The sequence below is a fragment of the Gavialis gangeticus genome, unplaced genomic scaffold (assembly GCF_001723915.1).
Source record: "Gavialis gangeticus isolate Ggan-Ray unplaced genomic scaffold, GavGan_comp1, whole genome shotgun sequence".
Lineage (NCBI taxonomy): Eukaryota > Metazoa > Chordata > Crocodylia > Gavialidae > Gavialis > Gavialis gangeticus.
Window position 1 is genome coordinate 14,529,647 of NW_017729001.1, and position 26,024 is coordinate 14,555,670.

General features: G+C 43.3%; 1 protein-coding gene and 1 long non-coding RNA gene across 4 annotated transcripts in view; one reads left to right on the forward strand and one right to left on the reverse strand.

Moving 5' to 3' along the window:
- LOC109290410 (solute carrier family 2, facilitated glucose transporter member 11-like) overlaps nt 1-15,530 on the reverse strand; it is a 38,716-nt gene extending 23,186 nt beyond the window's left edge. The window contains exons 1-12 of one of the 3 annotated variants that reach the window (XM_019506903.1): nt 13,918-14,087; nt 13,722-13,820; nt 13,049-13,125; nt 12,260-12,420; nt 11,563-11,687; nt 11,044-11,173; nt 10,065-10,213; nt 8,547-8,734; nt 7,428-7,538; nt 6,983-7,084; nt 6,527-6,602; nt 5,630-5,757 (exon numbers count right to left, since the gene is read on the reverse strand). In XM_019506903.1, coding sequence (XP_019362448.1) covers nt 5,630-5,757; nt 6,527-6,602; nt 6,983-7,084; nt 7,428-7,538; nt 8,547-8,734; nt 10,065-10,213; nt 11,044-11,173; nt 11,563-11,687; nt 12,260-12,420; nt 13,049-13,078 — 1,200 coding nt within the window. In that variant the 5' untranslated portion in view covers nt 13,079-13,125; nt 13,722-13,820; nt 13,918-14,087. Of the gene's footprint in view, nt 1-5,629; nt 5,758-6,526; nt 6,603-6,982; nt 7,085-7,427; nt 7,539-8,546; nt 8,735-10,064; nt 10,214-11,043; nt 11,174-11,562; nt 11,688-12,259; nt 12,421-13,048; nt 13,126-13,721; nt 13,821-13,917; nt 14,088-14,136; nt 14,233-15,430 lie in introns of those variants that run through there. The other 2 variants (XM_019506902.1, XM_019506901.1) reach the window with 2 other exon arrangements.
- An 863-nt stretch (nt 15,531-16,393) lies between these two features.
- On the forward strand, nt 16,394-20,093 carry LOC109290650. Its single transcript, XR_002095643.1, has 2 exons — nt 16,394-16,432; nt 19,902-20,093. It is a non-coding gene; the product is annotated as an uncharacterized LOC109290650 (long non-coding RNA).
- The last annotated feature ends 5,931 nt before the right edge of the window (nt 20,094-26,024 follow it).

Genomic DNA, 26,024 nt, shown 5'->3' on the forward strand with positions numbered 1-26,024 from the left:
CTTCACCATCTGACCTCACATCACTAATTCATCTTGATTATATATGACTAAATGTTTTGCTGCCATACAGCATGCTAAAATCTTGAAAATTGAGCTTTTCATCTTTCTGCCCATACCTTTACCACTCCTGCTGTTCTTTGTTTTGTGATTACTCCATCATCCTTAGCACCAACCAGGAATGATATCTCCATGTTTTATTTAACCCCTTTCTGTCTTTTCCCTTATATCAAATAATTTTTCAGATTTTCTCACTTTGTCTTTTACAGAAGGCCCAAAATAAATGTTTCCTATCTGTTCATACTACAGAACTCCCTGTCCTCATATTTGTGTTTCCTTGCTTTATCACAGCCTTTATCTTTCAGGCATCTACCTATCTCATCTTTTCCTCGTTTCATTTATACAAAATACTGTTTTCTAAATAAATTTCCTCATCTGCTACTCTATTTTACTTCCCTTGCTGACTTCCATGCATTGCTTTGCTTTTACCTTTTGTATCAAGTTTGGACTTCAAATCTTACTAAGGCTCTGCACAGATCCACCTTCTCTCCATTTCAGATATCATTTTCTCTTCCCTTCCACACTGTTTGTCCATTTTCATCCCAGGTCTCATGCCTAAATATCTCATTTGTATCTTCTCCCACATTTCCCCTCCCCATGCTTTAATGTTTACATGGGGAAGAGAGTAGGGCTGTGCGAAGCTTCGGTCCCTGATTCAATTCAGCAGACATTTGGCTCAATTCAGTGGCCGAATCTCCAAATCTGAATCGAACCAGAGGATGCTTTAATCTCTCCAAATCCAGCTGGAACCCTCCAAATTGATTTGGAAAGATTCAGAGAGATTCAGAAAGATTCAGAGATTCAGACATAGACACAGCTTTAAATGTTTTTTCTACTTCCCTCTAGGTAGCAGGAGCTCGTGAGTGCTGTGATGCCGTGGTGCATGGAGTGTCCCAAAGAAGCACAGGGGGCTCCCCAGCGCGCTCGACAGCAGACCCAGCAGTGGACCAGAAGCACTTCCGATCCATTTCCAGGTCCACTGGGGAGCATGCTGGGGACCCCTTGTGCTCCCCTGGCTCGGCAACTGGTACCTCCTGGGCCTGGGGGGGCACCCAGGGTCCCCCTGCAGCTGATTATCCTGTGGGATGCTCCATGCGCCCCAGCATCTCAGCATTCACAAGCCATTCTGCTACCTCGAGGTATGTAGAAAAAACTTTTAAAGCTGTGTCTATGTCCGAATCTCTGATTCTCTGAATCAGCATCCAAACTGAATCAAATCAGGGACAGTGATCTTAATCAACGAATCGAATCACTGTCCCTGATTCGGGCCAAATCTGAATCCAAATTGAATAGGGTCCACTTTGCACACTCCTAAAAGACAGCAACCCTATCATGATGATAAATTTATCTTCCTAAGAAGGAAAAAAGGGCTGGATCTATCCTGCTAGGGTTTAACCTGTTGCTAGAAAGACAATTGTTACAAAACTGATGCTGAGATCAATAACTGTCAGAAATATATTGTGTTAATGAATGACCCATTTGATCAAGCTCTGGAAATTAATGAAAAGTGCCTAGTTTGGATACATACCTTTCTTGGATAGAGGTATTTCAGACTTATAAGTACTCACTTAACCTATCCTCCAAAATCCATTTTAGCTGGTTGTTGTGTTAATGTTACGCTGAACATTGCTCCACTTGCTGACAAAATTACGTAAGGGAGGGAAGTAGGTGAAAAGTTGGATTGACTAAGTAGGATCAGATAGGTCACTTGCTGTAATGTTTGGAGAGACAGACCAGGATCTAAGTCAGTACCAGACTGTTGTGTCATAGTGTGAAATTCGGTGCAGGTTGACTGTGAGGAAAGAGGATCTAAGACAGAGAGTTAATTTCACCCTGAGTGTCATGAACTAAGAAATATGAGTGCCCTCAAACGCCATTGAAGCCCAAGGGAGGTGAGCATATTAAGTCTTTCAGAGGACTGAAATGCATGGACCTGGGGCTTACTTTATTTAAAAACACAGAAGAGCTTAAACATTCAGATAGTCACCTCTAGCCACATTTTTAAAGAGAGTTAGGTCCTGGGGTACTTTTAAAAATCACACTGAACATTAAATTGGGCCTTCAGACATTAAAGATCTTCGAAAGTCTGGCCACTGCAAGTTTGCCTAAGGTAGGCAACTACCTCTTCTTCTCTTTCCATGAGATTTAGGTTCTTAACCTATTTTAGTGTCTGTCCACATCTTCTAGGAACCTAAATACCTTTCTAACCCTAACTATTAGCAGAGGAAGTATAGGAATTAGATGCCTTTGGCCAGACTTCTCACCCAAAACATATCTGACCCGGTGGCAGACTGAGGGGGATGGGGGCCATGGCCCCCTGGGTGTTGGGCTGGGGCGGGCGCTGGCCGGGCCCTTCATCGTTCTTATCATGTGATGTGACTTTGAGTATTGCAACGAGATGGACGGGGGCTGGGGGAGGGCACAAAAGCAAGTGTTGGCCCCCCGGCGCTGGAGACCCACAGTATGTCATTGATCCAGCCCCTTATACTTTGTTATTATTCCTTTTACTGTAGGCTGCGCTCACATTTTTATGTGAAAAGAACATTATTGCAGGGCATGTACTTCAAATTGCTCAAGATACCAAAAGTCTAAAAGCTTGTTACAATTACTGTTATTTATGAAAGGAGAAACTGGAGTTGATAAAATTGAATTAGGCCTAACAATAAAGTACTTGAGACCATGCAAGGATTGTATTAAGATCATTAAAAAGAAAAGGAGAGTGGGACCAGAAACTAGAGGCTCAAAACTACTATGTTAGAAATTAGGTCTGTCTGGTGAACAAAATGCAGCGAGATTCAGGTATTCTGCCCATCAGCTCCCTGTAAACTATGCTAGTAGGAAAGGTGCTTGTGCTGGGGAGGGCCACTGTGCTTGTGAGGGCTTCAGGCACATTGTATGAGATCTGTACACTCTGTTGTGAAGATATGAGCATAAAATGACCCAAAGTGTTAAATGTTATAAATTCCACTTGCCAAGGCAACAGTCAGTTGTTTTTTTTTTTAATTTTTCTGATTTGTTTTCATCTTTTTCTGTACACTTTTTCTGGAAATGTAGAAAACAAATGTGATTCCTTCTTACCCCTCAACTCTTTTGGAGTGAGAATATAAAGTATCCAGAGAACTGGAGAGACAAGGAAACACTCCAGAATGGAGTTTTCTCAGTAGATGCTGAATGGCAGGAAGTCTTGTAGGTAATGAGTCCCACTAATTAAATCTCCCAGAATCCCTTGCGGTTGCTGTTCTGCACCAGCACTAACTATTAATTCAAGTCCGAGGGGAAGTTGCACAGTCTTACCATAGTTTCTGGTGAAGAGAAAGCTGCTTACTGTGGACTAGCACATTCGCATTCTCCTGTCTTTTGACGTGGCTTTGTTCTGCAGCTCGGTCAGACTGTGCACTGCTTACACGGCACAGAGCCTGTCAGGGCACTTAATGCTTTGCAGCCTGGTCCACGGCAGATGCCATATCCCCATTTTTCACAGCTGGTTTGGAAACAGGGTTTTTTGTTCAGATGCAGCAGGCTGTATTTCAGTGCTTTGCCCAGTCAAGTTGTTCCTTCCTTCTTTCAGACCAGATTTTTAAAAATGTATCAGCTTTTGCCACATGCATGGACACGTACAAGCATCCATTTAGCTGAGCTGGGAAAGTTGTCACAAGCAGTCTACGAGCATCCTGGCTTGAGGGTTTTTGTCTCTTTGGCACTGACGCTGTATACATACGTACAGGTGTGGCTATGGGCTCAGTCAATGTTCACTCAGCCTGATGAAGGGTGTTTGTGCCCAAAAGCTTGCTAAGAAGAATTTTTCCAACTATTTGAGTTGGTCTAATAAAAGATATTGGATTTACCCAAAGAACCTTGTCTGCCTATGTCCTTAGAGTCAGACCAACACAGCTACAACCTACACCACTGACAGACAAAATACTTTTCTGTAACTGGGATAGATAAAAATACTATAAGTTCCCCCCTCTTGGGAATATGTACTTAGGTGATATAAACAACAGTTCACAATACTTACTTAAGAAAGCATGAAAAATAGCAGCAGATTGTATCAAATAGAAAGTCCTACCTTCCTGTTTGTTGCTATTTTACAAATGTGCTGAACAATTGAAATTTCTACAATTTTTCTCCAATGCCAGATTCATGTTTAGTAATCAGTGGTTGTGTGACAGCTATTGCTTAGTCCTTTACTAACCCTGTTTCCAGGCATGAAGGCAGTATATTATGTTACACTTGATCTTAGCCAGAACACGTATGGACAGCACAACGGCTGCTTGCTGACACTGGCTTAGATTTTCTTTCATTATACTTTGTGTTGTGTTTTTATTTTATTCTCTACAGGATTTTATTCAGCTCAAAGTTGAGCTTTTGGAGTAGAAAATGGAGTTTATCCTTTGCCCTTAGGGGCAGGAGCTGTTTTTTTTTTTAAATTCATGTTGATATGGTGCCTAGTACAAAAGAATTCCAATCCCTGATTGACACTTCTGGGCACTGCTGTACTGCACATAAGAACAAAATAACTCTGGGCCATTTAATCTTAGAGTCGTGTAGCGATGACCATATGGCCATCCTTCTCCGGATCTGTAGGTTTCTTCTTTCCCCGATAGTTCAGACAGTTGAAATCCTCCCTGATTTGTAACATAGTCTTTCCTTTAGTCTCTGGCATAACCAGAAAGACAAAAATAGCCATGAACAAGCTATACAGTAAGAAAAAGATGAAACAATAAGTGCCAAGACCATCCTGCATGAGGAAAAAAAAAGAGAGAGACTTTAGTTAATACAAATGGTTTCAAGTTCATTCTCCTTTTTGGAAACAGTTTTGGAAAAACCAGGACCAGGTACTGAGCTGGTATAAATCAGTACAGCAGCACTGGTGGCAGCTCAGTATCTGGTCCCCATTTCTAAGATTCAGACTAATTTTTCCCTCCTCATTTTAAGTAAAGAAATTGCCTGTTCAGCAGTCTTTCATAGTTAGTAGGTTTGGAAGAGACCTGAGCAGATCATCACGTCCAACCCCCTGCCATGGCAGGAAAAAGTACTGAGGTCAAATGTCAGTGCTTGATTTAGTGGTTGGGATACTACATTATACTCCAGTGACCCTCCCTAGCTGCCCTTTGCCCCTGTATAGAATCTGCACAGGGATATGAAAAATGTTCCAGCACGGGTTCATGGCGGCCGTGGCCTTGGCTTGCCTGGTGCTTATCAGTGCTGCAGGAGCTGCTAGAAACAAATAGGTTGACATCCATTCTCACAAGGGGAGCAGGAAGGGCTTGAGGAGATTCAGATAGCCGTCTCAATGTTTGAGTGCTTGTCTGAACCACACCTTTTCAGGTTTACCTCTCTCTAGTTCTAACCATGTCTGGCACCTAGAGTAGCCTCCTGGGTTCCTAGTGGACAATGGCTAAGTATCAAATAAAGATTTAAAAAAGCCATCATCACTCTGTAAAATTCCATCTAAGCCAGCCCTGTTTGCTTGTGTGATGCTTGCTCTAAGCTTCGTGTGCTGAAGCTTCATTTAAATTAGCATCTTCTAGCACTACCCCCCTTTCTAAGCAAAAATGCTTGCTTTGCTCACCACAATGAAAGGGAACACCAATCCAATGATGAAGAGTTGGATCCAGTTTGAGGCACCACAGAAAACATAGGCAGCAGGTCTGTATGATTGAATGAAGATTTCTGTGGGCAGGGGACACGACACTCCAGCTAAAAAAAAAGAAAGAACAAAGAAAATGTAGAAACCTAGAAAGATATTTCTGTATCATGTGCTACATTATATACCTCAATGAAAACCTACATCTTTATATGCTCTGAAGATATATTTCAAGTACCCACATGATTCACAATATAAACTAGCATAGATATGCTAGATGAAAGGGATTTACAATTATTTAAGTGCCTGTCACAGTCAGAGTGAGGAGTGGTTTAGGAGTGTTTCAGAAGGTGAAACACTCCTGATATCTTGCCCAATATCAGACCTATGAAAGCAAGCATGTCAAACATATGGCTTAGGGGCTGAATCTGGTTCATGAAGCCTTATCATCTGGCTTGCGGTACTGCCTGTGGGTCTCAGACGAGACTCCTCACGCTGTATGCAGTGCATGCCTGGACCAGCCCCGTGAGCCAGATCAGGCCAGATCCGGTGCACGCGCTGCATACAGTACACACAGGGGTGGACTGCCACTGCTTGCAGTATCTGCATCAGACAGCCCCTGAGCTGGATTCAGCATGTGAGACCAGTCTGTGGGCCCAATTTGGCCTGCCAACTGGCTCCACACTACTCATCTGGCCCACAGACTGGCCCCATGCTACTCATCTGACCCCTGTGTCCATGTGATTTAACACCCCAGCCCTAAAGGGAATGCCGGCCAAGACAGAATTAGCAGAGTCTGAAAAGCCCTGTAGTTTGCAGCCTAAATGTTGTTTTGGAGGAAAGAAAGAAGGTACCTAGGTAATTCAGCTCTAAAATACCAACCTGGTCCAATTCCAAAACTCATGATAAAAATAAAGATGAGCACAACGGAGCAATACGGTATCCAGTAGGATCTCTCCTGTAGTGGGAATCAAAAGCACTTAAAATGAGAAATTTTGTATCATACAACTCCTTTAAAACAAGCTCAATCCACACTGCATCTGAACATTTCCAGTTAATCAAGCTTCTTCTGCATCATGAACAACAGAGAAATAGCAAAATGGAAACTGGCAGAGAACAGAAATGAATGGGAGCCCTGCAGCTGAATCAAGCCATTGGCTGCAGTCTGTTGCTCATGTGCTCTGTGACAAGTCATCTTCAGTGAGGTGATTACCCAAATATGTCATTCTAATCAGAGTTAAAAAGCAGGTGTTTTGAAGGTGGAAGCAGTAGTGGCAACATAAGGAAACACAGTTGTAGAAATCATTGCTCAGGTGCATAGATGAGCTGGGACCTTACCTGCAGTGAGAGAGTGGCTGTGAGAAGCCCTAAGGCCAAGGCCATAGTTGCATAGCTTGTCCAAAGCAACGACTTCCTTCCTGCACGTTCAATAAGGAAACCCTGTGGAACCAATAAAAAATTATCAGCAATAGAGGATCAAAGAACATGAAAAGGCAGCAGAAGGAAAAGTAAAGATAAAAAGCAGAAACATCCTCAATAATAGCTACTGAGAATTTTGCTTCATGTACATGTGCTTGGGAGGTAGGACACTTTCAGTGTAATGTCTCATCTATAAAAGGGTTAATAATACACATCTTTGCTAAATAGATTGTAATGTTTGTATAAACAATATCAAGTGCAAGACATCATTATTATTTTGTTTCCCCAAACTGCTTTAAACAGTATCATTAAATAAAATGAAATAGGTATCTCTGCAAAACAGTTCTGCTCAAAAACAACTTACACAAAGAATAGTGGTGATAACCTCAGTGATACCAGTTCCCAGAGAGACATAACGGATTTGAGAGACGGAAATTCCAGCTTTCATGAAGATGTCATATGCATAAAAATAAACCTGGAAAAAGAGAAAGCAATAAGCCATACCCATAAGAAAAAAAAACCCCAAACTTTTACAGAATGCAGTATTATTCTCTTTGCTGTTACTGCCTAAACTTAATCTAGTAAACCAAAGGAGCAGAGTTTCCATCAGGCATTATCAACTCCTTTCTTCAGCTCTGCTTTTTAAACTGGCTCCTCGGGCATAAAGAGAGGGAGAGATCTAGGGCCAATAATTAAACAAGCTAGAGGGTGTGTGGCTTAATGATATGGCTACTACCTCCAAAAGGAATGTGTCTCGGGTTCTAGCCTAGACTCTGGCTCCCAAAGAAGCAGAAATTTTCGTTACCCTTTTTCATTCATTTTATCCAATGACTATTAAATGCAATGTATGATGGCTTGGCTTCAAAAGGAGCACTGAGGAACTACCTGGGTAATGCCCAACCTGTGGTGAGATGGTTCGATCATTGTTCCTGTAAAGTGAGAGGAACATAAACCTCTCCTGGATGAGGGGCCTTGGGGTTTAGGTCTCCTGCTTTCTGGGCCAATGACTTGAGCACTCTGCTGCTGGGGCTAAACACCAGATTGCACCCAGGTATGCAGATCCATGCATACGTATCTGCCCAACCACTGTGTATCCTAGTGAGCATGTGCAGTAGCTGTATGGATGCTTTTGTGCCCATACTGCATGAGTATCACAAACTGTGCCTAAGTGCCGGAAAGGCTATTTAGGCACATGAAGGATCATTGAATTCTGCCCCAGATTGCATTTACTCTTCATGATAACACCATAAACTATTAATGAACAAGTCTTCAGATGGCATTGTATGGGCTACCTTTCTTTGTCCACGCCATACTCCCCATTCTCCGTAGGCCTTTCCTGGAAAGTAATTTAGTTCTTTCATTTTTATTACACCCATATCTGCTTCACAAATGACAATTCACTACTGTTTCCAAAGCATCCTTTTAATTTATGAATCATCAGGAATCTAGATGAGAGGAAGTATGAGAAAAGTAGTACACTTACTGCATTGATACCAATTAATTGCAAACAGCAACAGACGAGAAAGAGAGTGATCAGCTGCCAGCGGACAGATTGGTCCCTGAAGAGATCCAAAACACTCTTTGCCTTCTCTCCATTGATGATTTCTTGTTCCACTATCATGTCCTCTATTTCAGCCACATGGTCATTGTCTCCCCAAAGCTGTTTCATAGCTATCCAAAGGAAAAAAGAAAGATCTAGTATAAAATACTGTATTTAGTCCCTCCACATTTACATTCATTTATTAAATTATATGATGATTCAGAATACCTTTTCCTTGCACTCTGGCTGTAGTTTTCTCATGTTAACTACAGATTATTTTAAAAAGGCATCTTTGAGCAAGTAGGATATTTTCTTTAGTTTATGTTTATCCTTCTGGTCACAATCTTGATATTGGTCTTCCTGTAAGTCAGTAGCTGCTTCTGGCATTTCAGTGAAAATCAAACCCAAGTCTGAGAACTCTCACCAGACCTGCTCAGAGCCCTTTTCTGCTCAACAAAGAAATCCCCCTGCATCAGGGAGGCCAATGCAAACCCCAAAACACAGAGCTCTAGGAAAAATGAGTTTTCCGCTAAGAAATCTTTCTTTCTTCAGAGTTTCAGCTTTCAATATGTAAAAAGAGATAATAGCACAAGGCTGCTTGATCATTGTTTTTTTAATATAAATTAATACTTGTATTCAGAACTACACTTAAAGAATTACAGAAGAGGCAGAGTGGTCATAATGGATTGTTTTCTGTGGCATGATAGTAAAAGGTTACAACTAAATAGTGTAAATTTGGCATCTTATACAGGTCCTGAACATACTGTATCTGCCCCTAGCTATTATGAGACAGAAGGTTATGGGCTAACACGAAGTTTGTAATATACTCTGGGCACATCTACACAAGACATCTACTGCACAGCAGATTAATTAGCTGCACAGGAAATGCCATGTATCTAAATGTGCGCCCTTATCATGCTGGAGTAAATGAATTTATTCTGCAGCAGGATAGTACTTGTAAATACAAGTACTATCCTGCTGCAGAGTAAAAAACACGTGTAGACACCAGCACACATGTAGACATTGCCCCAGCTGGCTGGGGCACAAGGGTGTTTCACTGTGGGGGCTGCCTGCCAGGTAGCCCTGCACTGAAGCACCTTCATGATCCCAGCCAGCTCCCCTGCAGCATGTGTAAATATGGCCCCCAGAAGCAATAAACTCCAGTGCTTATTAATACAAGTTAATTTCATCACATTCATATGCACATGTATGTGTGTGTGATCATGTCACCCTCAGGTGCCTGACAGAATAAGGGAAAAATTAATGCTAGTGTAGAAGAGATCCTTACCTCAAATACAGAGGGTTTAGGATTTGGAGCTAAAAGAAACCAGGGTTTTATTCTCCACTCTGTACATGTTGTGTGGTTTGCCTAGTAATTATACTTTTAAACTGTAGCCCAAGGATTTGTTAAGGAAACAGCCCAACTTTGCTAAAGATAGTACTTAGGACATATTTTTGTACCTTTGATACAACCCTCTTTGTCCTTTTTGTCGATTAGAAGGTAACGTGGAGAGTCAGGGAAAAAAGGCAGTGTCACCATCTGGATTAGTGCTGGGATTGCACTGGCCCCCATGAGAATGGGCCAAAGAGCTTTTGCTCCCAGAATTTCTCTGAAACAGAAGTACAGCAGTAAGAGAACCTGAATTATGGTAGTTTGTGGCAGTCTGCATACATGTAAATATAGCAGTATTGATTGGTTACCCTGGAGCTGAAGGCCCAAAAGAGACTATCCGTGCAAGTATTTGGAAGTACAGGAGATGCTGATGTGCTGTTTCCTATTCCAAGGATGTACCTGGATGTTCCATCCAAGATGGAGTCTGCCATTTAACACCCAGTTTATAGATCAGCTCACACCTGCAGTGAGTCTGACACAGATGTGGGTATGCCTGTACGGTGGCTCCTTAGTACAGGGTAGTAGTTATTAAAAAAGCATGCATCAGGTAGGGTGTGCACAGGTGAGTATGTATTTGCCTGAGCTGGTGAGTTTGTATATATTTGTGTCCTTTTGAAATAAAATTTGATAGATTGAAGGGTCTAGTTCATACCTTCTACCTTCTAAGAAAAAAGCAAAATCCAATTTTAGAAGTATTGTAGCTATTTCAGATATCGCACCAAATATGTACTAAAATCTATTAAATATGTTCTTTTTTTGTAAGGTTTATGATGATCTTGATTGATCTACTTCATTCCTTTGCTAGAAAGCTCATGGTGGTTGAAACAAAGACCTTCAGGAATTCATAGTTGCATAATATTTTTATTCCCCATTCAGTTAGGACTTAGTAACCTGGGCTACACTCATTCAGTCTGGCAGACTAGCTTCCTGGAATACTCTGAGAAGCATGGGATGCTAAATTATCTTTCAGGAGCCTTACATAATATGTTCTTATATTTTAGTAGGAAGAAAAAAAAGAAAAGAAAAATAAGCCTCAGGTCTCCTTACTCAAGTCCGATGGCAAATCCTACAAATTTTCCAATGGCGATGGCTGTAGAAGCTGTTATAGCGGTGACTCCACGCAATTTCTTCGGAGCACATTCTCCAACATACATGAGATGAATATTCAGACCTAAACCTGCAAAGATAGAGACAGAATATCTGACAGGGCAGTTCCGTATGAAAAGCTACATCAAAGGTTGGTTTACTATTGAGTGAGCATCTTTCTAAAAATACTGGGCATATTTTGACATTTTCAGTGCTTTGCTGCCCATATTATATATGTTAAATTCTGACTTAGAAGAATAGGAGACATGCAAAGGTTGTACATTATTAACTGTTACTGTTATCATTTACTTAATTTAAAGTCCATATAGAACCATAACTTTGTGTGGTACCTTAGAGAGATTTTTAAAAGGTCCCAGGCTCAAATAATCAGGCATGGTAGGCCCCTTTACTTCTTCATGGGGGAATACTGTGGTGGTGTCAGGTGCCTTTTAGATCAGTACAAGGTGTATGCAAATGTACCTGCACAGACTCCAGAGAAGAATCTGCCAAGCAGGATCATCTCAAAGGATCCAAATACCTTGCTGAATCCCATCAGAGCTGCACCAAGGAGGGCAGGGATGTTGACGAACAGCATGGCTTTCTTCCTGAAATTTGTATGAAAGAAACTTGAGTATAATGATACTGAGCGTGTCATTCCCTGACCGTTCAACAACAGTTACATGTTTAATCAGCTAAAGATTCTGGGATGCATTTCACTGTAATAATACCATACTCACAACCAACTTGAGCCTAGAAGGCATGGGGAAAGAACAACTGTCTTTCACAGAGTGAAAAGCCAGCTGCAGCTTTTGAGAGCACTGTTCATGTGTGCCGTGCTGCAATATGAGTCTATATTTAGATGGGAGGATGAACTTTGGTAAACCACTGGTAAAGGTGAGACTATCTCATAAGGATCCCGCTTGAAGTATCCCCTAAACTCAACCTGGCTTCTTTGAACATTTCTATTGAAATTCCTAATGGATAAGATTAAATTTTTCACCTTACTGCCATTCTGAACTACTTCCTTTCTTTATGGCAGAAGCTTATGGTGCTTTGGGTGAATCATGATAAAGGACATTGGGGTCTGCAGCCAGCCTGTTTCCTTTAGGACATGAGTCACTTGTTTTTGCAGTCACTGGAGTAAGTAGAAATAGACTCATACAAAGATTTGTCTTACCTTCCGAATCGAATAGAAAAATATCCAGCATACGTGGAGCCCAGCAGCCCCCCGATACTGTAAATGGACACGATGGAGGACCACAGTAATGTGACTCTCTTGTCACTAAGAGGAAAGCTGTATCTCTCCAGCCAAATCTCACTGATGAAGCTCTTAATGTGCTTGGAACGAAAACAGAAAGAATTGGATTTGATCAACTTTTCTTCTTTTGAATAACATATTCTCTTTATTTCATGTAGTCATGACACCTGGGGTGAAATCATGGGCCCAGTGAAAATGATGGGACTTTTGTTGTTTACTTCAGTGGTGCCACCATTTCATCCACAAAGTGCAAAGAACAGTAGTAGATATCAATATTAAATATGAGTTATATATATTGTTGGGCAAGTAGTGACCTGACCTCTGTTAATCTGATAAACTCTCCTTGTTTTGTTATCTGATCTTTCTAACCACTCCCGCTTCTCTGTTTTATCCACCTGTTATATTCTGTCTGACGCCTTGGATGAAATCCAGGCTGTGCTGAAATCCATGGCAACATTTCCATAAATTGAAGTGGGTCCAGGATTTCTTCCCTTGACTCTTTGCTTTCTAAAGGCAAATTCTGTCCTCTTTATTACTTGACTGTCCAGTACACAGCAGAATAAGGACCTGCTTCTTGCTTGGGGTTCCTACATGCTACTGTAAAACTGGTGATAAGTAATAAAGTTCAAGTTTAAATGTTGATATCTTTCTAAGTCCCTTTCGCAGTCTCACCTACCACACTAATTTTCTTTTTCCAAAGGCAAGTACCTTGCTCCTGCCCCTTGATGCCAGTGTCATACCCAGTTCTGATCCTAAAACTTTTTGCACCTATGACCAGCACTTAGCTAAAAAGATGAAATAAAATTGGATACAAGGGACCTTATACTTCACGAGAGAGGAAAAGGCCATGCACTGTAGACCAGTGATTCCCTTGGGAGCTTTTGAAGGGTGCCATGGGGGTGCCACGCAGTATTAGCATTGCTAGGTGTGCAAACATAACTTCCGAGATAAATCCGGAGATTTTAAATAGGAATCCATATTGTTAAAAACACTCTCACCTGTTGTGGTCTTTCTGAGTTCATAGTGACAGAAGAATTGCTCTATTATTTTTCTATAGTGAAAAACCAAGTGAAAAGTAAGACCTGGCATTTTCCAAGGGGTGCCTTGAGTCTACTGAGGAGTGCCTTGAGTCTAGAAAAGGTGAGAAACGTTGATCTAAAGGTCTGGTCGAGGGCTGAGGAATGGAAAAGTGCCCACTGCTATGAATTCCCCAGAGCCTTCCTTTACTTTCCAGCTCAGTGGTAGAAAAACTATGATGTTTACCAGGGCCACAAGTATTGGAAGCAGAAGCCAAAAGTGTTCTGAGACAGGCCAGGAGAAATGGGTGAAAGAATCTGGATTGAAAAGCTATTTGTTCATTTTCTTTGCAGTTTTTGCTTACCTCAGCAGGAGGGTTTATGATCGAGACTTGTAACCCATACTGGAAAGTCCCACCGATGCCAAGGACAAAGGCCAAGAGCAAGAGATTCCAGCTGATCGTCTGTCAGGGAGATACAAAACATAGGGCTTGTCGGGCTATTCAGTCACATTCAGAATAATGGCTCTTTCTGCTACAGTAACCCCTGACCACAGAGTACCAGCAGAAGAAATCCCTGCTTAGGAGCCAGGAGTCAGGAGGCAGCACAGGGCAAGTAAAGCTGGGTACTGAAGGAAAGAAAGAAGTGTGTGAAAATCTCTGGGAAAGTGAGTAAGCCTTCGGTGGTGTCATGTTGCCTCGTGTCACACTTCAGTGCTTTGGTCTTTGGTTGCTTAAACTCTGGTAAAGGGTCAACAGAGCTGTGAGTGTTTTGTAATACCCAAGCTGCTGGGCACCCTGGGTAGGCTTGAAACACAGCTTCTTTCCCCCCTTCCTCCAGCTGTCTCATGCACTTGTTATCTTACTTGACTGTTATGTTCAGCAACCTGAATGAAAGGAGAAAATGTCTGAGTGGGCCTAGCCTGGTTTCATGGTTAGGAAGGACATTCCTGATTTTGATGGGCTATAGGAGTTTTAAGAAATATCTCAAATACAATTTTGTGAGAGAAGTATCATCTCTTCTTTCTCGACGGCAATTATTGTGGGTCCTCATGATCCTGTGCCCTGATGATAAAATGCAGCATTTATATCTTACAGGACAGATCCTTGCAGATGGCAGTGTCCAGCAAAGGCTGTAAAACTAACACAAAGTAATTTATAATTTGAAGAAGTTTCTGCTTGAAAACAAAGTGAGCCAGATTCATCCATGGTGTAACAATGCTGACTTCAGTGCAGTCACATCAAGAATGACTTTGGCACTTTGTTCATATATTAGACCCTGATGCTCTCCTGGTTGGTAAAGACATAGGATGGATTGTGGTTTATAATGTCTAACATCAAGTTTCTCCCACACTACTGGTGTCACAAATTAAATAACTCTTCACCAGGAGCCCCACCATCAGGAGGAAACTTCTTAATTACAAACTTATCTCTAGCATATTTTCTAGAGCTTTGATCAGTCTGTTTTACAAATGCCATAATGGGTGGCTATTCTAGTAACAGATTTCATTTTAAGGAAGGTTTTTCTTGATAGTCATCCTACAATCCCTTTTTTCCCTCCTACTTTTATCCTATTTTTTCTTGCTATGCTCTCCTATGCTACTCAAAACAAATAATTCCTTTCCATCTTTTGGTTTTGATCTTTCATGGAAAGTATAGATCATTAACTTGTACCATACAAGTTAATGTATGGTACTCATACTCATCCAAGTTATTTAGCCCTTTTCAGTCTTCTTCATAGATCAATTATTTAGGCCACATAGTTACTTTCTCTCTGATCACCTCTGGCTAGTCTTCATCTGTTGTATCTCATTGCTTTAAAATGGAAGAGTACTCTCAAATCCATTCTTCATTACTACTTTTAATAATTCTCTGTGAAACAAAACAGTGATATATTTGATTTCTCAGATCTGATCTTATGACTTCTACTGTTATTTTAACTGTATTTGATTTCAGATAAGTGGATTGGTTTCCCCACCCCTGTACTGAGCTTATGCAACAAGGCTTTAGAAGAGCAGAATGGAGTAAAGGATGTATTGCACAAATTATATTTGGGAAAAAAGAGAAATGTATACCGGCTTGAATGGCAAGGTAGGCATCTCAGCTTGTCAGTCAGGTCTGTCTTGATGGTTTCTTTAGTTCTGGGACCAGTCACACTTTATATAGAGAGGAGTTTTAGATAACATTTTAATGCCTCATCCCTCCCTCCTTCTGTTTGTCTCTCTCCCTTTCTTCACACCCTCTCTACCTTGGCACAAAGTTCTTGATACGTAGTTTGTCATTATCACAGTGGTTACTGATGAAACTGCCCATAATTTTGATGGGTCATGACCCATCTGCATCCATGCCAGGTCAGGGAATTAGGGGCATAAAGAAAGCTGACAAGCAATAAGCCATTGGAGGAAATGAGTCAAGGGCAATAAAATGGGCACTGATGAAAGGCAAAGTCCAGAGACTGGTTTAAGCTGGAATAGACTGGCTGAGACTTTAATTGCAAGATGTCCTAAGGTTTTGCCTCTGATGTTTTCTTGCTTTGGATAATGAGTCAGCACCTTTTAAAGCAATAATTATTAGGAACATAGAATGGGAGCTGTGCCAGCCTGCAAGAGCTCTTTGCAAAAGTGGACAATCCCTGGATTTCTCTGCTAAAAAGGGAAATCTGTGTTTTCTTTGATAAAAACAGGGAATCCATGGTTTTCTCCATTTTTCCATGGGAAATGGAAAACCTGGATCTCTGGTTATAACCCTTCTCACATTCCATAGCTACAGAGTTTCCTAAGAATAAAACCTGCAGCATATGCGGGCAGCGTCACAAGGCCTGCATCAGTGAGATGAACTGGAGGCTTCGGAGTTGGTGCCACCAGGGAGGCCTCAGGTTCCTGGAAAATGACCCACATTTTTGCGCAGGGGGCATGCGTGGGTGGGATGGGCATCACCTCTCCCCTAAGGGCAAGCGTGTCTTCTCTTCCAGGTTGGCTAATCTTGTATAGTGTGCTTTAAACCAGCTTTGCCGAGGGATGGGGCCACAGGAGGACATGAGGACACCTCCCAGCCAAGACAGGTGATGAGCACAAGAGGTACCCAGGTAAGTGACAAGGGTCCAGACAGGCCTAGGAATTGGGGGTGGGGGGGGGCTGCACTGACAGGAGGCCTTAAGTGCCTTTACACTAATGCTCAAAGTATGGGGAACAAACAGGAGGAACTCACCCTCCGGATAGCTAGTACAAACCCAGACATAGTAGGGCTCACTGAAACCTGGTGGGGATGCAACCCACGATTGGATGGTAAACATTAGGGGCTACAGACTATACAGGCAGGACGGAACGGGGAGGAAAGGCAGGGATGTGGTGCTGTATGTCAAAGAGCAATACATGCCCTCAACTAACAGGATGGGGTCAGAGGAGGGGCAGGCTGAAGTGCTCTGGGTCAGAATACAGGGGGGTCATGGGGAAAGAGACTTAATGGTGGGTGACTACTATTGACCACCCAACCAGGGGGAAGAGCTGGACTGGGAGTTCTCGGGTCAGCTTGCAGAGGCAGTTAAGTTGAGGGATGTAGTCATCATGGGTGATCTAAACTACTCAGACATTTCCTGGGAGGAGCAGTCAGCCAGTCTGACCACTCACATAGGTGCCTTGCTGGGATACAAGACCTCCACCTAGCCCAGGAGGTGCACAGTCCCACCAGGGGAAATGCCCTGCTGGCCTGGTGCTGGCCACAGGCGATGACCTGGTGAGGGGACTCCAGGTCCTCGACCACCTGGGCGATAGTGATCATCGCCTACTGGAATTCACCCTCCAGCACAGGGTGCCAAGGGCCTGCAGCAAGGCAGTAGCCCTTGACTTCAAGAGGGCCGATTTCAATGAGCTGAGGAGATTGGTAGGAGAGACACTGCAGTTCCAGAGAGTAGGGGAACTAGGTGTCCATGACGAGTGGTCATTCCTTGAGATGATCCTCTGAGCCCAAAGGGTGACAGTCCCAACGCGAGTCAAAGGGGGCAAGTGTGCCCAAAAGGCACCTTGGCTCACCAAAGGCATTCAGGAACATCTGAAAGCCAAATAGGAGGCATACATCCTGTGGATGGGGGGGCTATCAACAAAAAGGAGTATACCTCCATCGCTTGGGTCTGTAGGGGAGCTGTTAGGAAAGCTAAGGCAGAGATGGAACTAGGGCTAGCAACAACCCTAGAAACTATGAAACTATGAAAAAGTCCTTTTTTAAATACATAGGGAGCAAAAAGAAGGCACTAGGCCCATTAGTCTTACTTTGGTCCTGGGGAAGGTCTTTGAAAAAATTATCCAGGGGCACATATGTGAAGGACCAGTAGAGGGGATGATGCTCAAGGGCAACCAGCACGGGTTCATTAAGGGCAGATCCTGTCAGACCAACCTGGTGGCCTTCTACAATCAGGTCACAAAATCATTGGATGCAGGTGTTGCGGTGGATGTAGTCTTTCTGGACTTCAGGAAGAGCTTTGACACTGTCTCCCACCCCATTCTCATTAAAAAGCTAGGCGACTGTGGCATTGATGCCTACACAGTCAGATGGGTTGCAAATTTGCTAGGGGGCTGCACCCAGAGAGTGGTGGTTGATGGGTCATATTTGACCTGGAGGGATGTGGGCAGTGGAGTCCCCCAGGGCTTGGGCCCACACTGTTCAATTTCTTTATCAGTGGCTTGAACAAGGGGGTGAAAAGCACCCTGTTCAAATTTGCTGATGACACCAAGATTTGGGGTGAGATGGGCACACTAGAAGAGAGGGACAGGATACAACTGGACCTGGACAGGTTACAGGGGTGGGCGAATGAGAATAGGATGGAATTCAATACTGACAAGTGCAGGGTGCTGTACTTGGGCAGTAAGAACCAGCAGCATACCTACAGGCTGGGGATCTCCCTTCTTGAAAACACAGTGACAGAAAGGGATCTTGGAGTCATTGTCAATTCCAAAATGAACATGGGCCGCCAATGTGAGGACATGGTTAGGAAGGCTAACTGCACCTTGTCACGTATCCACAGATGCAGGTCCAAGGAGGTGATCCTCCCCCTCTATGTGGCACTGGTCAGGCCACAGCTGGAGTACTGTGTTCAGTTCTGGGCACCGCACTTCAGGAGGGATGAGGACAGCATTGAGAGAGTCCAGAGGAGGGTCACTCGCATGGCCAGGGGGCAGCAGGGCAGACCCTACAAGGGAAGGCTATGGGACTTGAACCTGTTCAGCCTTCACAAGAGAAGGCTGAGAGGGGACCTGGTGGCCATATATAAACTTATCAGGGGAGACCAGAGGGGATTGGGTGACACCCTGTTCCCCCGAGCACTGCCCGGAGTAACAAGGAATAACGGCCACAAGTTGACTGAGAGTCAGGCTGGACATCAGGAGGCGCTACTTCACAGTCAGGGCGGCTAGGATCTGGAACCAGCTTCCAAGGGAAGTGATGCTGGCTCCTACCTTAGGAGTCTTTAAAAGGAGGCTTGATAACTACCTAGCTGGGGTCATTTGAGCTTAAATTTAGTAGGGGTCATGAGAGCCCTGTAGTCATTCCTGCCCAGGGCAGGGGGTCGGACTAGATGATCTGCTTAGGTCCCCTCTGACCCTACTTCTGTGAAACTATGAAACTATGAAATGGTTTCAAGCTTTGCAGGTTAGACTAACCTACAAAGATGGAATCAATTTAGGCTCAGGCTTTTTGAATGTCTGTCCCTAGCCCAAGTGTAATTGGGTACTAGAAACGGTGAAATTATTTTCAGCTTTAAAAATCGCTGGATTTTATATGCTTGTAGCAGGCAGGGTAGATTTGCATCTTACAGACTAAATCAGAGATGTATATAGCAGAAGCTTTCATGAGCCCGAGCTCACTTCCTCAGGTGCTCTGAAAGGATATGCACTGAGGTGCTTGTCGCCACATTGCTGTTAACTCTCCAGGTTATGAGTCTGCTGAAGCAGAAGCAGGCTGTGAAGTGGACATAAGTAGTTCTAGTATCTTAGGCCCCCTGATTAACTAGCTAATCATGTCTGAACTGGTAGCCTGGCCACACATTCGAGCAATTAATGATGCAATAAAACAGGGAATAAGCCATGAAATATGTGTAATAATTTTGTGGCTGGTTCCCATCATGCCTTAAACTGAATGTGTGGCTGGTGTGTTCCTGGGGCTGCAAGTGCTAGTCAGCTGATTTGTGCTCCTAGGCTTAGGATCACACCAGAGCCTTTCAAGACTCCAGTGCACTTCCGAGGCTGGGAGCACTGGTCAGTGCATGAGTTCTCTGAGTCATGGGAGCACGTCAGAGACCTCTTCAGTGCGCTCCCAGCCCCCAAAGTGCATCAGCCACACATTTCATTTAAAGCATGGGATGAGGTCCAATTGTCAGGATTGGGGCTTAGATCTGATTGTGCCTTTAACTGAACATCTATTATTGGCTTTAGTAATTCATCAGAAGACATATTTGTATCTAAGAGAGAAATCTCCTAAGTGCATTTGTACACATACGTAAATAGTATTTAAACATAGTTTTAGTGTTTAAAAATGTGTATTTTCTATTGTTTTTAGTACTGTGGCACTGGGCAGCAGATAAAATTCTCCTATAAAGTATCAAGAAGAGCTCTGCTATAAGCATGATGTGCACCTTGTAGAAAATAGTTGTGTTTTCCCCTGCCCTCGATTGATGCTCATGGACTTCTTTTTGGTCTATCTTAGTGTGATATCTTGATACAAGTGTGAATAATAAATTCAGTTTGTGTACTCTGTGCCTTTGAATTGACTAGTGAATGACTGATAGCAGCCTCAAACTCACTGTCTGAGAGAAGTTCAACAGCTAAGCATGTAGGGCAGTGATTCTCAGTCAGGGAGCTGGGGCACCCTGGGGAGGTGCAGAATCCTTTGGAAAGTGCTGTGAGATGTGAGGAGATAAACAGATATAAGCAGGTCAGTACAGGCTTAGGGTGATCCCTGCTGACCACTGCCCAGCCTCCATGGCCTGGCACCTCTGCAAGGAGGTAAACATTGTAATAAATAAATTGTTTCTTTTTTTTTAAAGGAGCTGCTGCTCAATTTACCAAAGTTATGGAGAGGTGTCTGGAGTCAAATGAGTCTATAAAGGTTGAGTCTATAAAGGTTCAGAACTACTGAGGTAGGGACATGGCATATGATAGATACTGATGAAGAAGAATATCATTTTGTACAGCTTTTCCATAAAAGAAATAGCTTACTATCTTTCCTTGGATCTAGACTTCTAGAGATAATCTCTCTTCCTATGCAGCCACTCTGCTGTTTAGATATGCCAGGTTGCTATAGATAGAAGACTCAGGTCTGAACTCTGTATGCTGATGTTTTTGGAAGTGAATCCCTTTGGAAGTGGCTGCACATGTTAGTTCACAAGACTAAGATTTTGTTCATCTTCAGGATACAGGGCAAGCTCAGCTGTTTACCTAAGGTTTTGTCGGAAGTGCTGGCAAACACAAAATCTGCAACCTTGTCTCTCTACTCTCTGCTGTGTCTGTGGAAATTCATTTAGAACTACTGGTTCTTGCTGCTATTTGTATACAGTAATTCAAGTTGTGAGTCTTTGGTGATTAAGTATTTTTTTAAGATGTGGTCAGAAGTTTGAGTAGTGGCCCATATTGTATGCAGATCTATCTAAATAGGTAACTTACACTTTTACAGCTCATGGAAGAGTTTTTTAATTCAGTAACAAGTAACAGGCCTGTTAAACGCTCTAATTAAAATGTAACTACCTAACAATTTTTATCTGCCTCCACTTTATCAGTCTAAAGGGACACAGTTTCTAATCATATTCAGAAAAATGTGTGGAAGGTAGATGGTGGTGATTTCTGTAGCCTATGCATTAGCAGGTTGGTCTTTATTATAGGAAATGAAATACTATATATATATATATATATAAAAGTATATATACACACACATATATAGTATTTCATTTCCTATAATAGATATCTTCCATGCAGCACTGATGATTAGAAATGTGTGTATTTATAATATACTATATTTCCTATACTATACTATCTAGTTAAGCATATAGCCTGCATATTAACAGGGTTGGTTCTTATTATAGGAAATGAAATACAATGTATGTGTGTATACATGAGTATCTATATGTGTGTGTGTGCTCACATGTATTTACACGTATAGTTCCTATAATATATATTGGGGTGGGCAAAATATGGTTTGCGGGCTGGATCTGGCTCACAGAGGGACTTTATCTGGCCCACGGTGGGTTTCTTGGTCCTGCCTGGCCCAGGCACTGTCCAGACCATGGGGCATCCCACCACCTCCAGCTGTGCAGCAGGGCTGGGGTGGCTCTGCAGCTGGACTCCATTTCCTGGCAGCCCTGGTAGCAGTGACTCTGTCCAGCTGCCATCATCACTGGCCCTAGCCCCATGCAGACTAGCTGGGACCTGCATGAGCAGGGCCTGAGCTCCAGACTGAGTGCATAGCCCCAGCCGTGGCCCCAGCCTGCCCTGCACGGGGGGTTAGGGTCTCTGCAGTGCCTGCTCTGGACCTGCCTGCCTCAGCCATGATGAGTGGTGGCAGCAGTAGCTGGGCAGAAACTGCTGCTCAGTGTGGGAAGAAAGCAGGACTCAGCGGCAGGCATGCCTGCTTCCCCCTCGCTGCTACTGCCACCCTGGGGCTGCCCTGTGGCTCCTCCCCACCACTGCTGCTGCCACCAGCACTGCCTCCAGGCTGCCCCAGGCCCCTGCTTGGCAGGGTGGTGGTAGGGAGGAGCCACAGGGCAGCCCTGGTGCTGGCTGCAGGCAGTGGCAGGAAGACGGGCATGGCAACAGTAAGAGGGAGGTGTCCGTGCCTCCTGCCAACTCCCAGGATCAGTGGCACAGGGTCAGTCTGTGGACCTGGTCTTGCATGTCCAGATCCCACTATGAACTGACCCGCACTGGCTGCACACTGGCTCAATCCCAGGCCAGCCTCATCTGACTATGTGCTAGCCTGATCCTGGGTACCTGGGTCTGGCACACAGGGCCATGTTGTCTGGCCTGCTGGACTCTCCATGGGTCTAGAAATTTGGCAGCAGAGGAGCAGCAAGTACTTCTGCCACTTCTCTCATGCTGCCAAATTTCTAGACCCCTGGGGAACACCCTGGGCCAGGTGATATGCCCTCATGGGCTGGATCTGGCCTGTGGGCCAGGGTTGTGCACCCCTGCGTTGGTTCATTGGTTCCCAACCTTTGCTGATGTGGGGCACAAGGCTGACCAGTACTGTGCTATAGGCAGTACCTTTGTTATCCTCAGCCTGAGTTTTAACTTTTGCTTTCCTGGTTTCACAAAGAATGTCAGTGTAATGGGCAACATGTTGCCTGTGAGACATGAGTTGAAGGTCATTCTTCCAGTGCGTATTCAATTTACTATACGTACCTAATATGCATAACACTGATCTATCCATACGTATATACGTACAACGTTGTACCTCCCATCAGTATTTCACCTCTTCATTCCCTGAAGTAGTGGCAGTAGATTTCAGATGACTAAGTGTGGGTCTCTCTGACATGACTGTAAAGGCTAATAGGTCTATTCCGCACAGTAACGATACCACTTTTTGTTATTTATTGCTGTATAGTGTCTCATGCAGTTGGGCCTCAAGTCCCTCCCTAGGGACCACTGGGAAAAAACTGCAGAGAGGAGTCAAAGATTTCAGCCAGTAGGAACAGCTGCAGCAGCAGCAGCAAAATCTGGGACCTTTGGTCATTCCCAGGTCTTGCTGCAGTTCCAGCTAGACTTTCTCCACTCGGAGCGGATTGGCTATTTGCTCCACCCCCCTTTCCTCCTCTCCCCCCACCAATTTCTTCACCTCAGCTCTCTGTCTCTTCCTCTTACCCTGTCCTCCCATGCTCTCACCCCCTCATCCTACTTCTCTTCCCTTTTTTCCACTGATCTGATCCCCTCATATTGAGGTGCCTCTGGCTCCCATTCAAATATTGTGGCAGTGACACCTTGATGCCATCACATCATCTGCTTTGCTGGTGTCCTGCCACCCGCTATTTGCTGGGTTAAAATGGAAGATCTTGGGGGCAGGGACCAGCCAAGCGGGGCTGCCGTCTGGGCTGACCCTTAGGCTCTATTATAATAAACACAGTAATAAACAGAATTCAAAATCTCCTGGCAGTTTTTAAAAGATTAGGATGACTTTGTCCCATCCTCTGTACAACCAAATAATTGCAAAATGCTTGTACTGTCTTTGAGCAAAGATTTGCAGGCAAAGAAATGATCTGCATGTGTATGTGAGAGAAACAAAAATCAGCCATAACATTCACTCAAATAAACTTCATATTTATTTTTTTTCTACATTGTGTATGATCAATACTGAAAAATAGAATAATTTTCAGGCAGCTTCCTTCTTTGGCAAAGCACAACTGACTTTTTAATCATGCCCAGCATGATAACACATTTTCACACTGTTACATTCACCTTAATTTCATTCAAGAATAATGCATTTCTTTAAAAAGCTACAATTGTATAGAAGTATCTGTTTGGCCACACGTCTCTCTCGTTACAATAATTTTTTTTGTTGCTAGCAGCAGTAATGTAGGATACAAGCAAAGCAAAAAAGAACCACAGGAACGATAATGGCTTGTGGACTATGAACAGAAACTGGAGGGAAACGTAGAGTTACTTCTAAGGCACGCCCAAGCACTTTGACAGACATATAACAATGAGAAGCTGCTGGTTGCTACAATATGCGGAGCCTTGGATAGTATGGATGATGGAGATACCTAGGAGCATGCCACTAGTTGGGCACATCCTGCTTCCCGAAGGAACACTTCATTCACTTTTAGCCACCAACAGAGTGTGTACTGTTTTGACATCCGGCTGGTGACACCTGCTTTCAGGAACATTTTACTTTGTTTTTTCATTACACACTGAGTTAGGAAAATATGGTTCTTTTCATGGAATTATGACAGAAAAATGGGTCTGGAAGGCACATCAGGAGGTTACCTAGTCTAATCCCCAGCTTGGGGCAGGATCATCCCTGTCTGAACCAACCCAGACAAGCATTTGTCTAACTTACACTTTAAAACGTCCAATGCCTCATCTGTTCCAGTGGGTAACCCCCATGAGCCAGAAAGTTCTTCCTAATATCTAACTTAAGTTTCCCATGTAGCAATTGCAAGTGTATTATTTCTTGATCACCAACCATATAATCTAGTTTGGTGTGCAGCTACCACGATGATAAACATAGTAAAACATTCAGGAGAGACAGGGCTTGCTTTAGGCAAAGGGCATATTCCTTACTTCACAATTACAGATATGAGACAACCCTGATGGGTTTGGAGCGGGCAGATGTAGCTTCTGGCTCTTGTATGTTCCAAGATTACAGGTATCACATAATGATGCATTTTATATCTGGCCACTAAGAAGGTAATGATTCAAATATGAAACAGGACTATGCAGCAAACATTTCTGTGCCAGCAACCTTCAGTGCTGTAGAAGGGGTTTCTGTCTGAGCAAGATTCTATACTAAGTGCACTTTGCAAAGTTTACCAGGAGCCAGGCATTGCCATTGGAAAATGATGTGTAAGTAGGGAGAATCTATAGGGGTGAAGCTAGCAGAAACTGGTCTTCTGTTACCATTTCCACCCCACACAGCACGGGGGAGAAGAGGGTATAGGCGCAGTAGAATGAAAAGGATGGAACAAAGGTTCTGCTCCACCTGATTCTCCAGGAATTTCTTTGTTACTCCCACAACTTTTAACTGGCACTAGGTCAACTGAGCCATGACTGGCCAGCTGACAGCCCTCCCCTCTCTATTCTGAGCTTGGCAGAGATCAGGTGGAGTGGAGAAAAAAAGCCCTATGAGACATAAGGAGTGTGTACAGGATCAGTGCAAGAGAACAATGTGAACTGTAAGATGCACATAAAACATTACAAACAAGCCAGGAAGACAAACCACCTCAAAATAAATAATTGTAAAAGCAATGCCCAAGTATCGGTGGTATAAGTCACTTCTTAATGAGCATTAGGAGGAGTTTTTCTTCCTAATCTGTCACATGTTTTTATACCCTGAAAAACAACAGCACTGAGAGCAGTTACAGGGAATTTCATCTAGTTTCTGAAAACAAAACTTAATCATATTAATACCAAGCTTATTTGAGAGCTAGGTTTAGAGGCAAAGAATTGTGGGGATTAATGATGAGGTAGTTGCTGTTAGGGTGAAGGAAGGACAAAGACAGGATAAATACATCTGGATGCTAAACCAGTGTGCCTGGTGGTATTCAGAGGTGAAGAAAATAAATAACCAGTTTGTAATACTTTCACTTATGTTTTCCAAATACCTCTACATCATTTAGATTTGAAAAATACATACCGATCATTACACTTCCACTGAGATTTATCAACTACAACATGTCAGTTTTTTATCCCAGATAATTACCATCACAGCAGTCAATGTACATGCACCTTGATAAACTGAAGCTCAAGACATGACAGTATCCTGCAACATACTTCTCATGAATGTAGAGTCACTGTCAAACATGCACTCATAGTTTCATAGTTTCCTAGTTTCTAGGGTCGGAAGGGACCTGAGCAGATCATCAAGTCCGACCCCCTGCCATGGCAGGAAAGAGTACTGGGGTCAAACGACCCCAGCAAGGTGTACATCTAGCCTCCTCTTAAAGACATGGCTAACTAAATGTTCAGTCAATTGGTG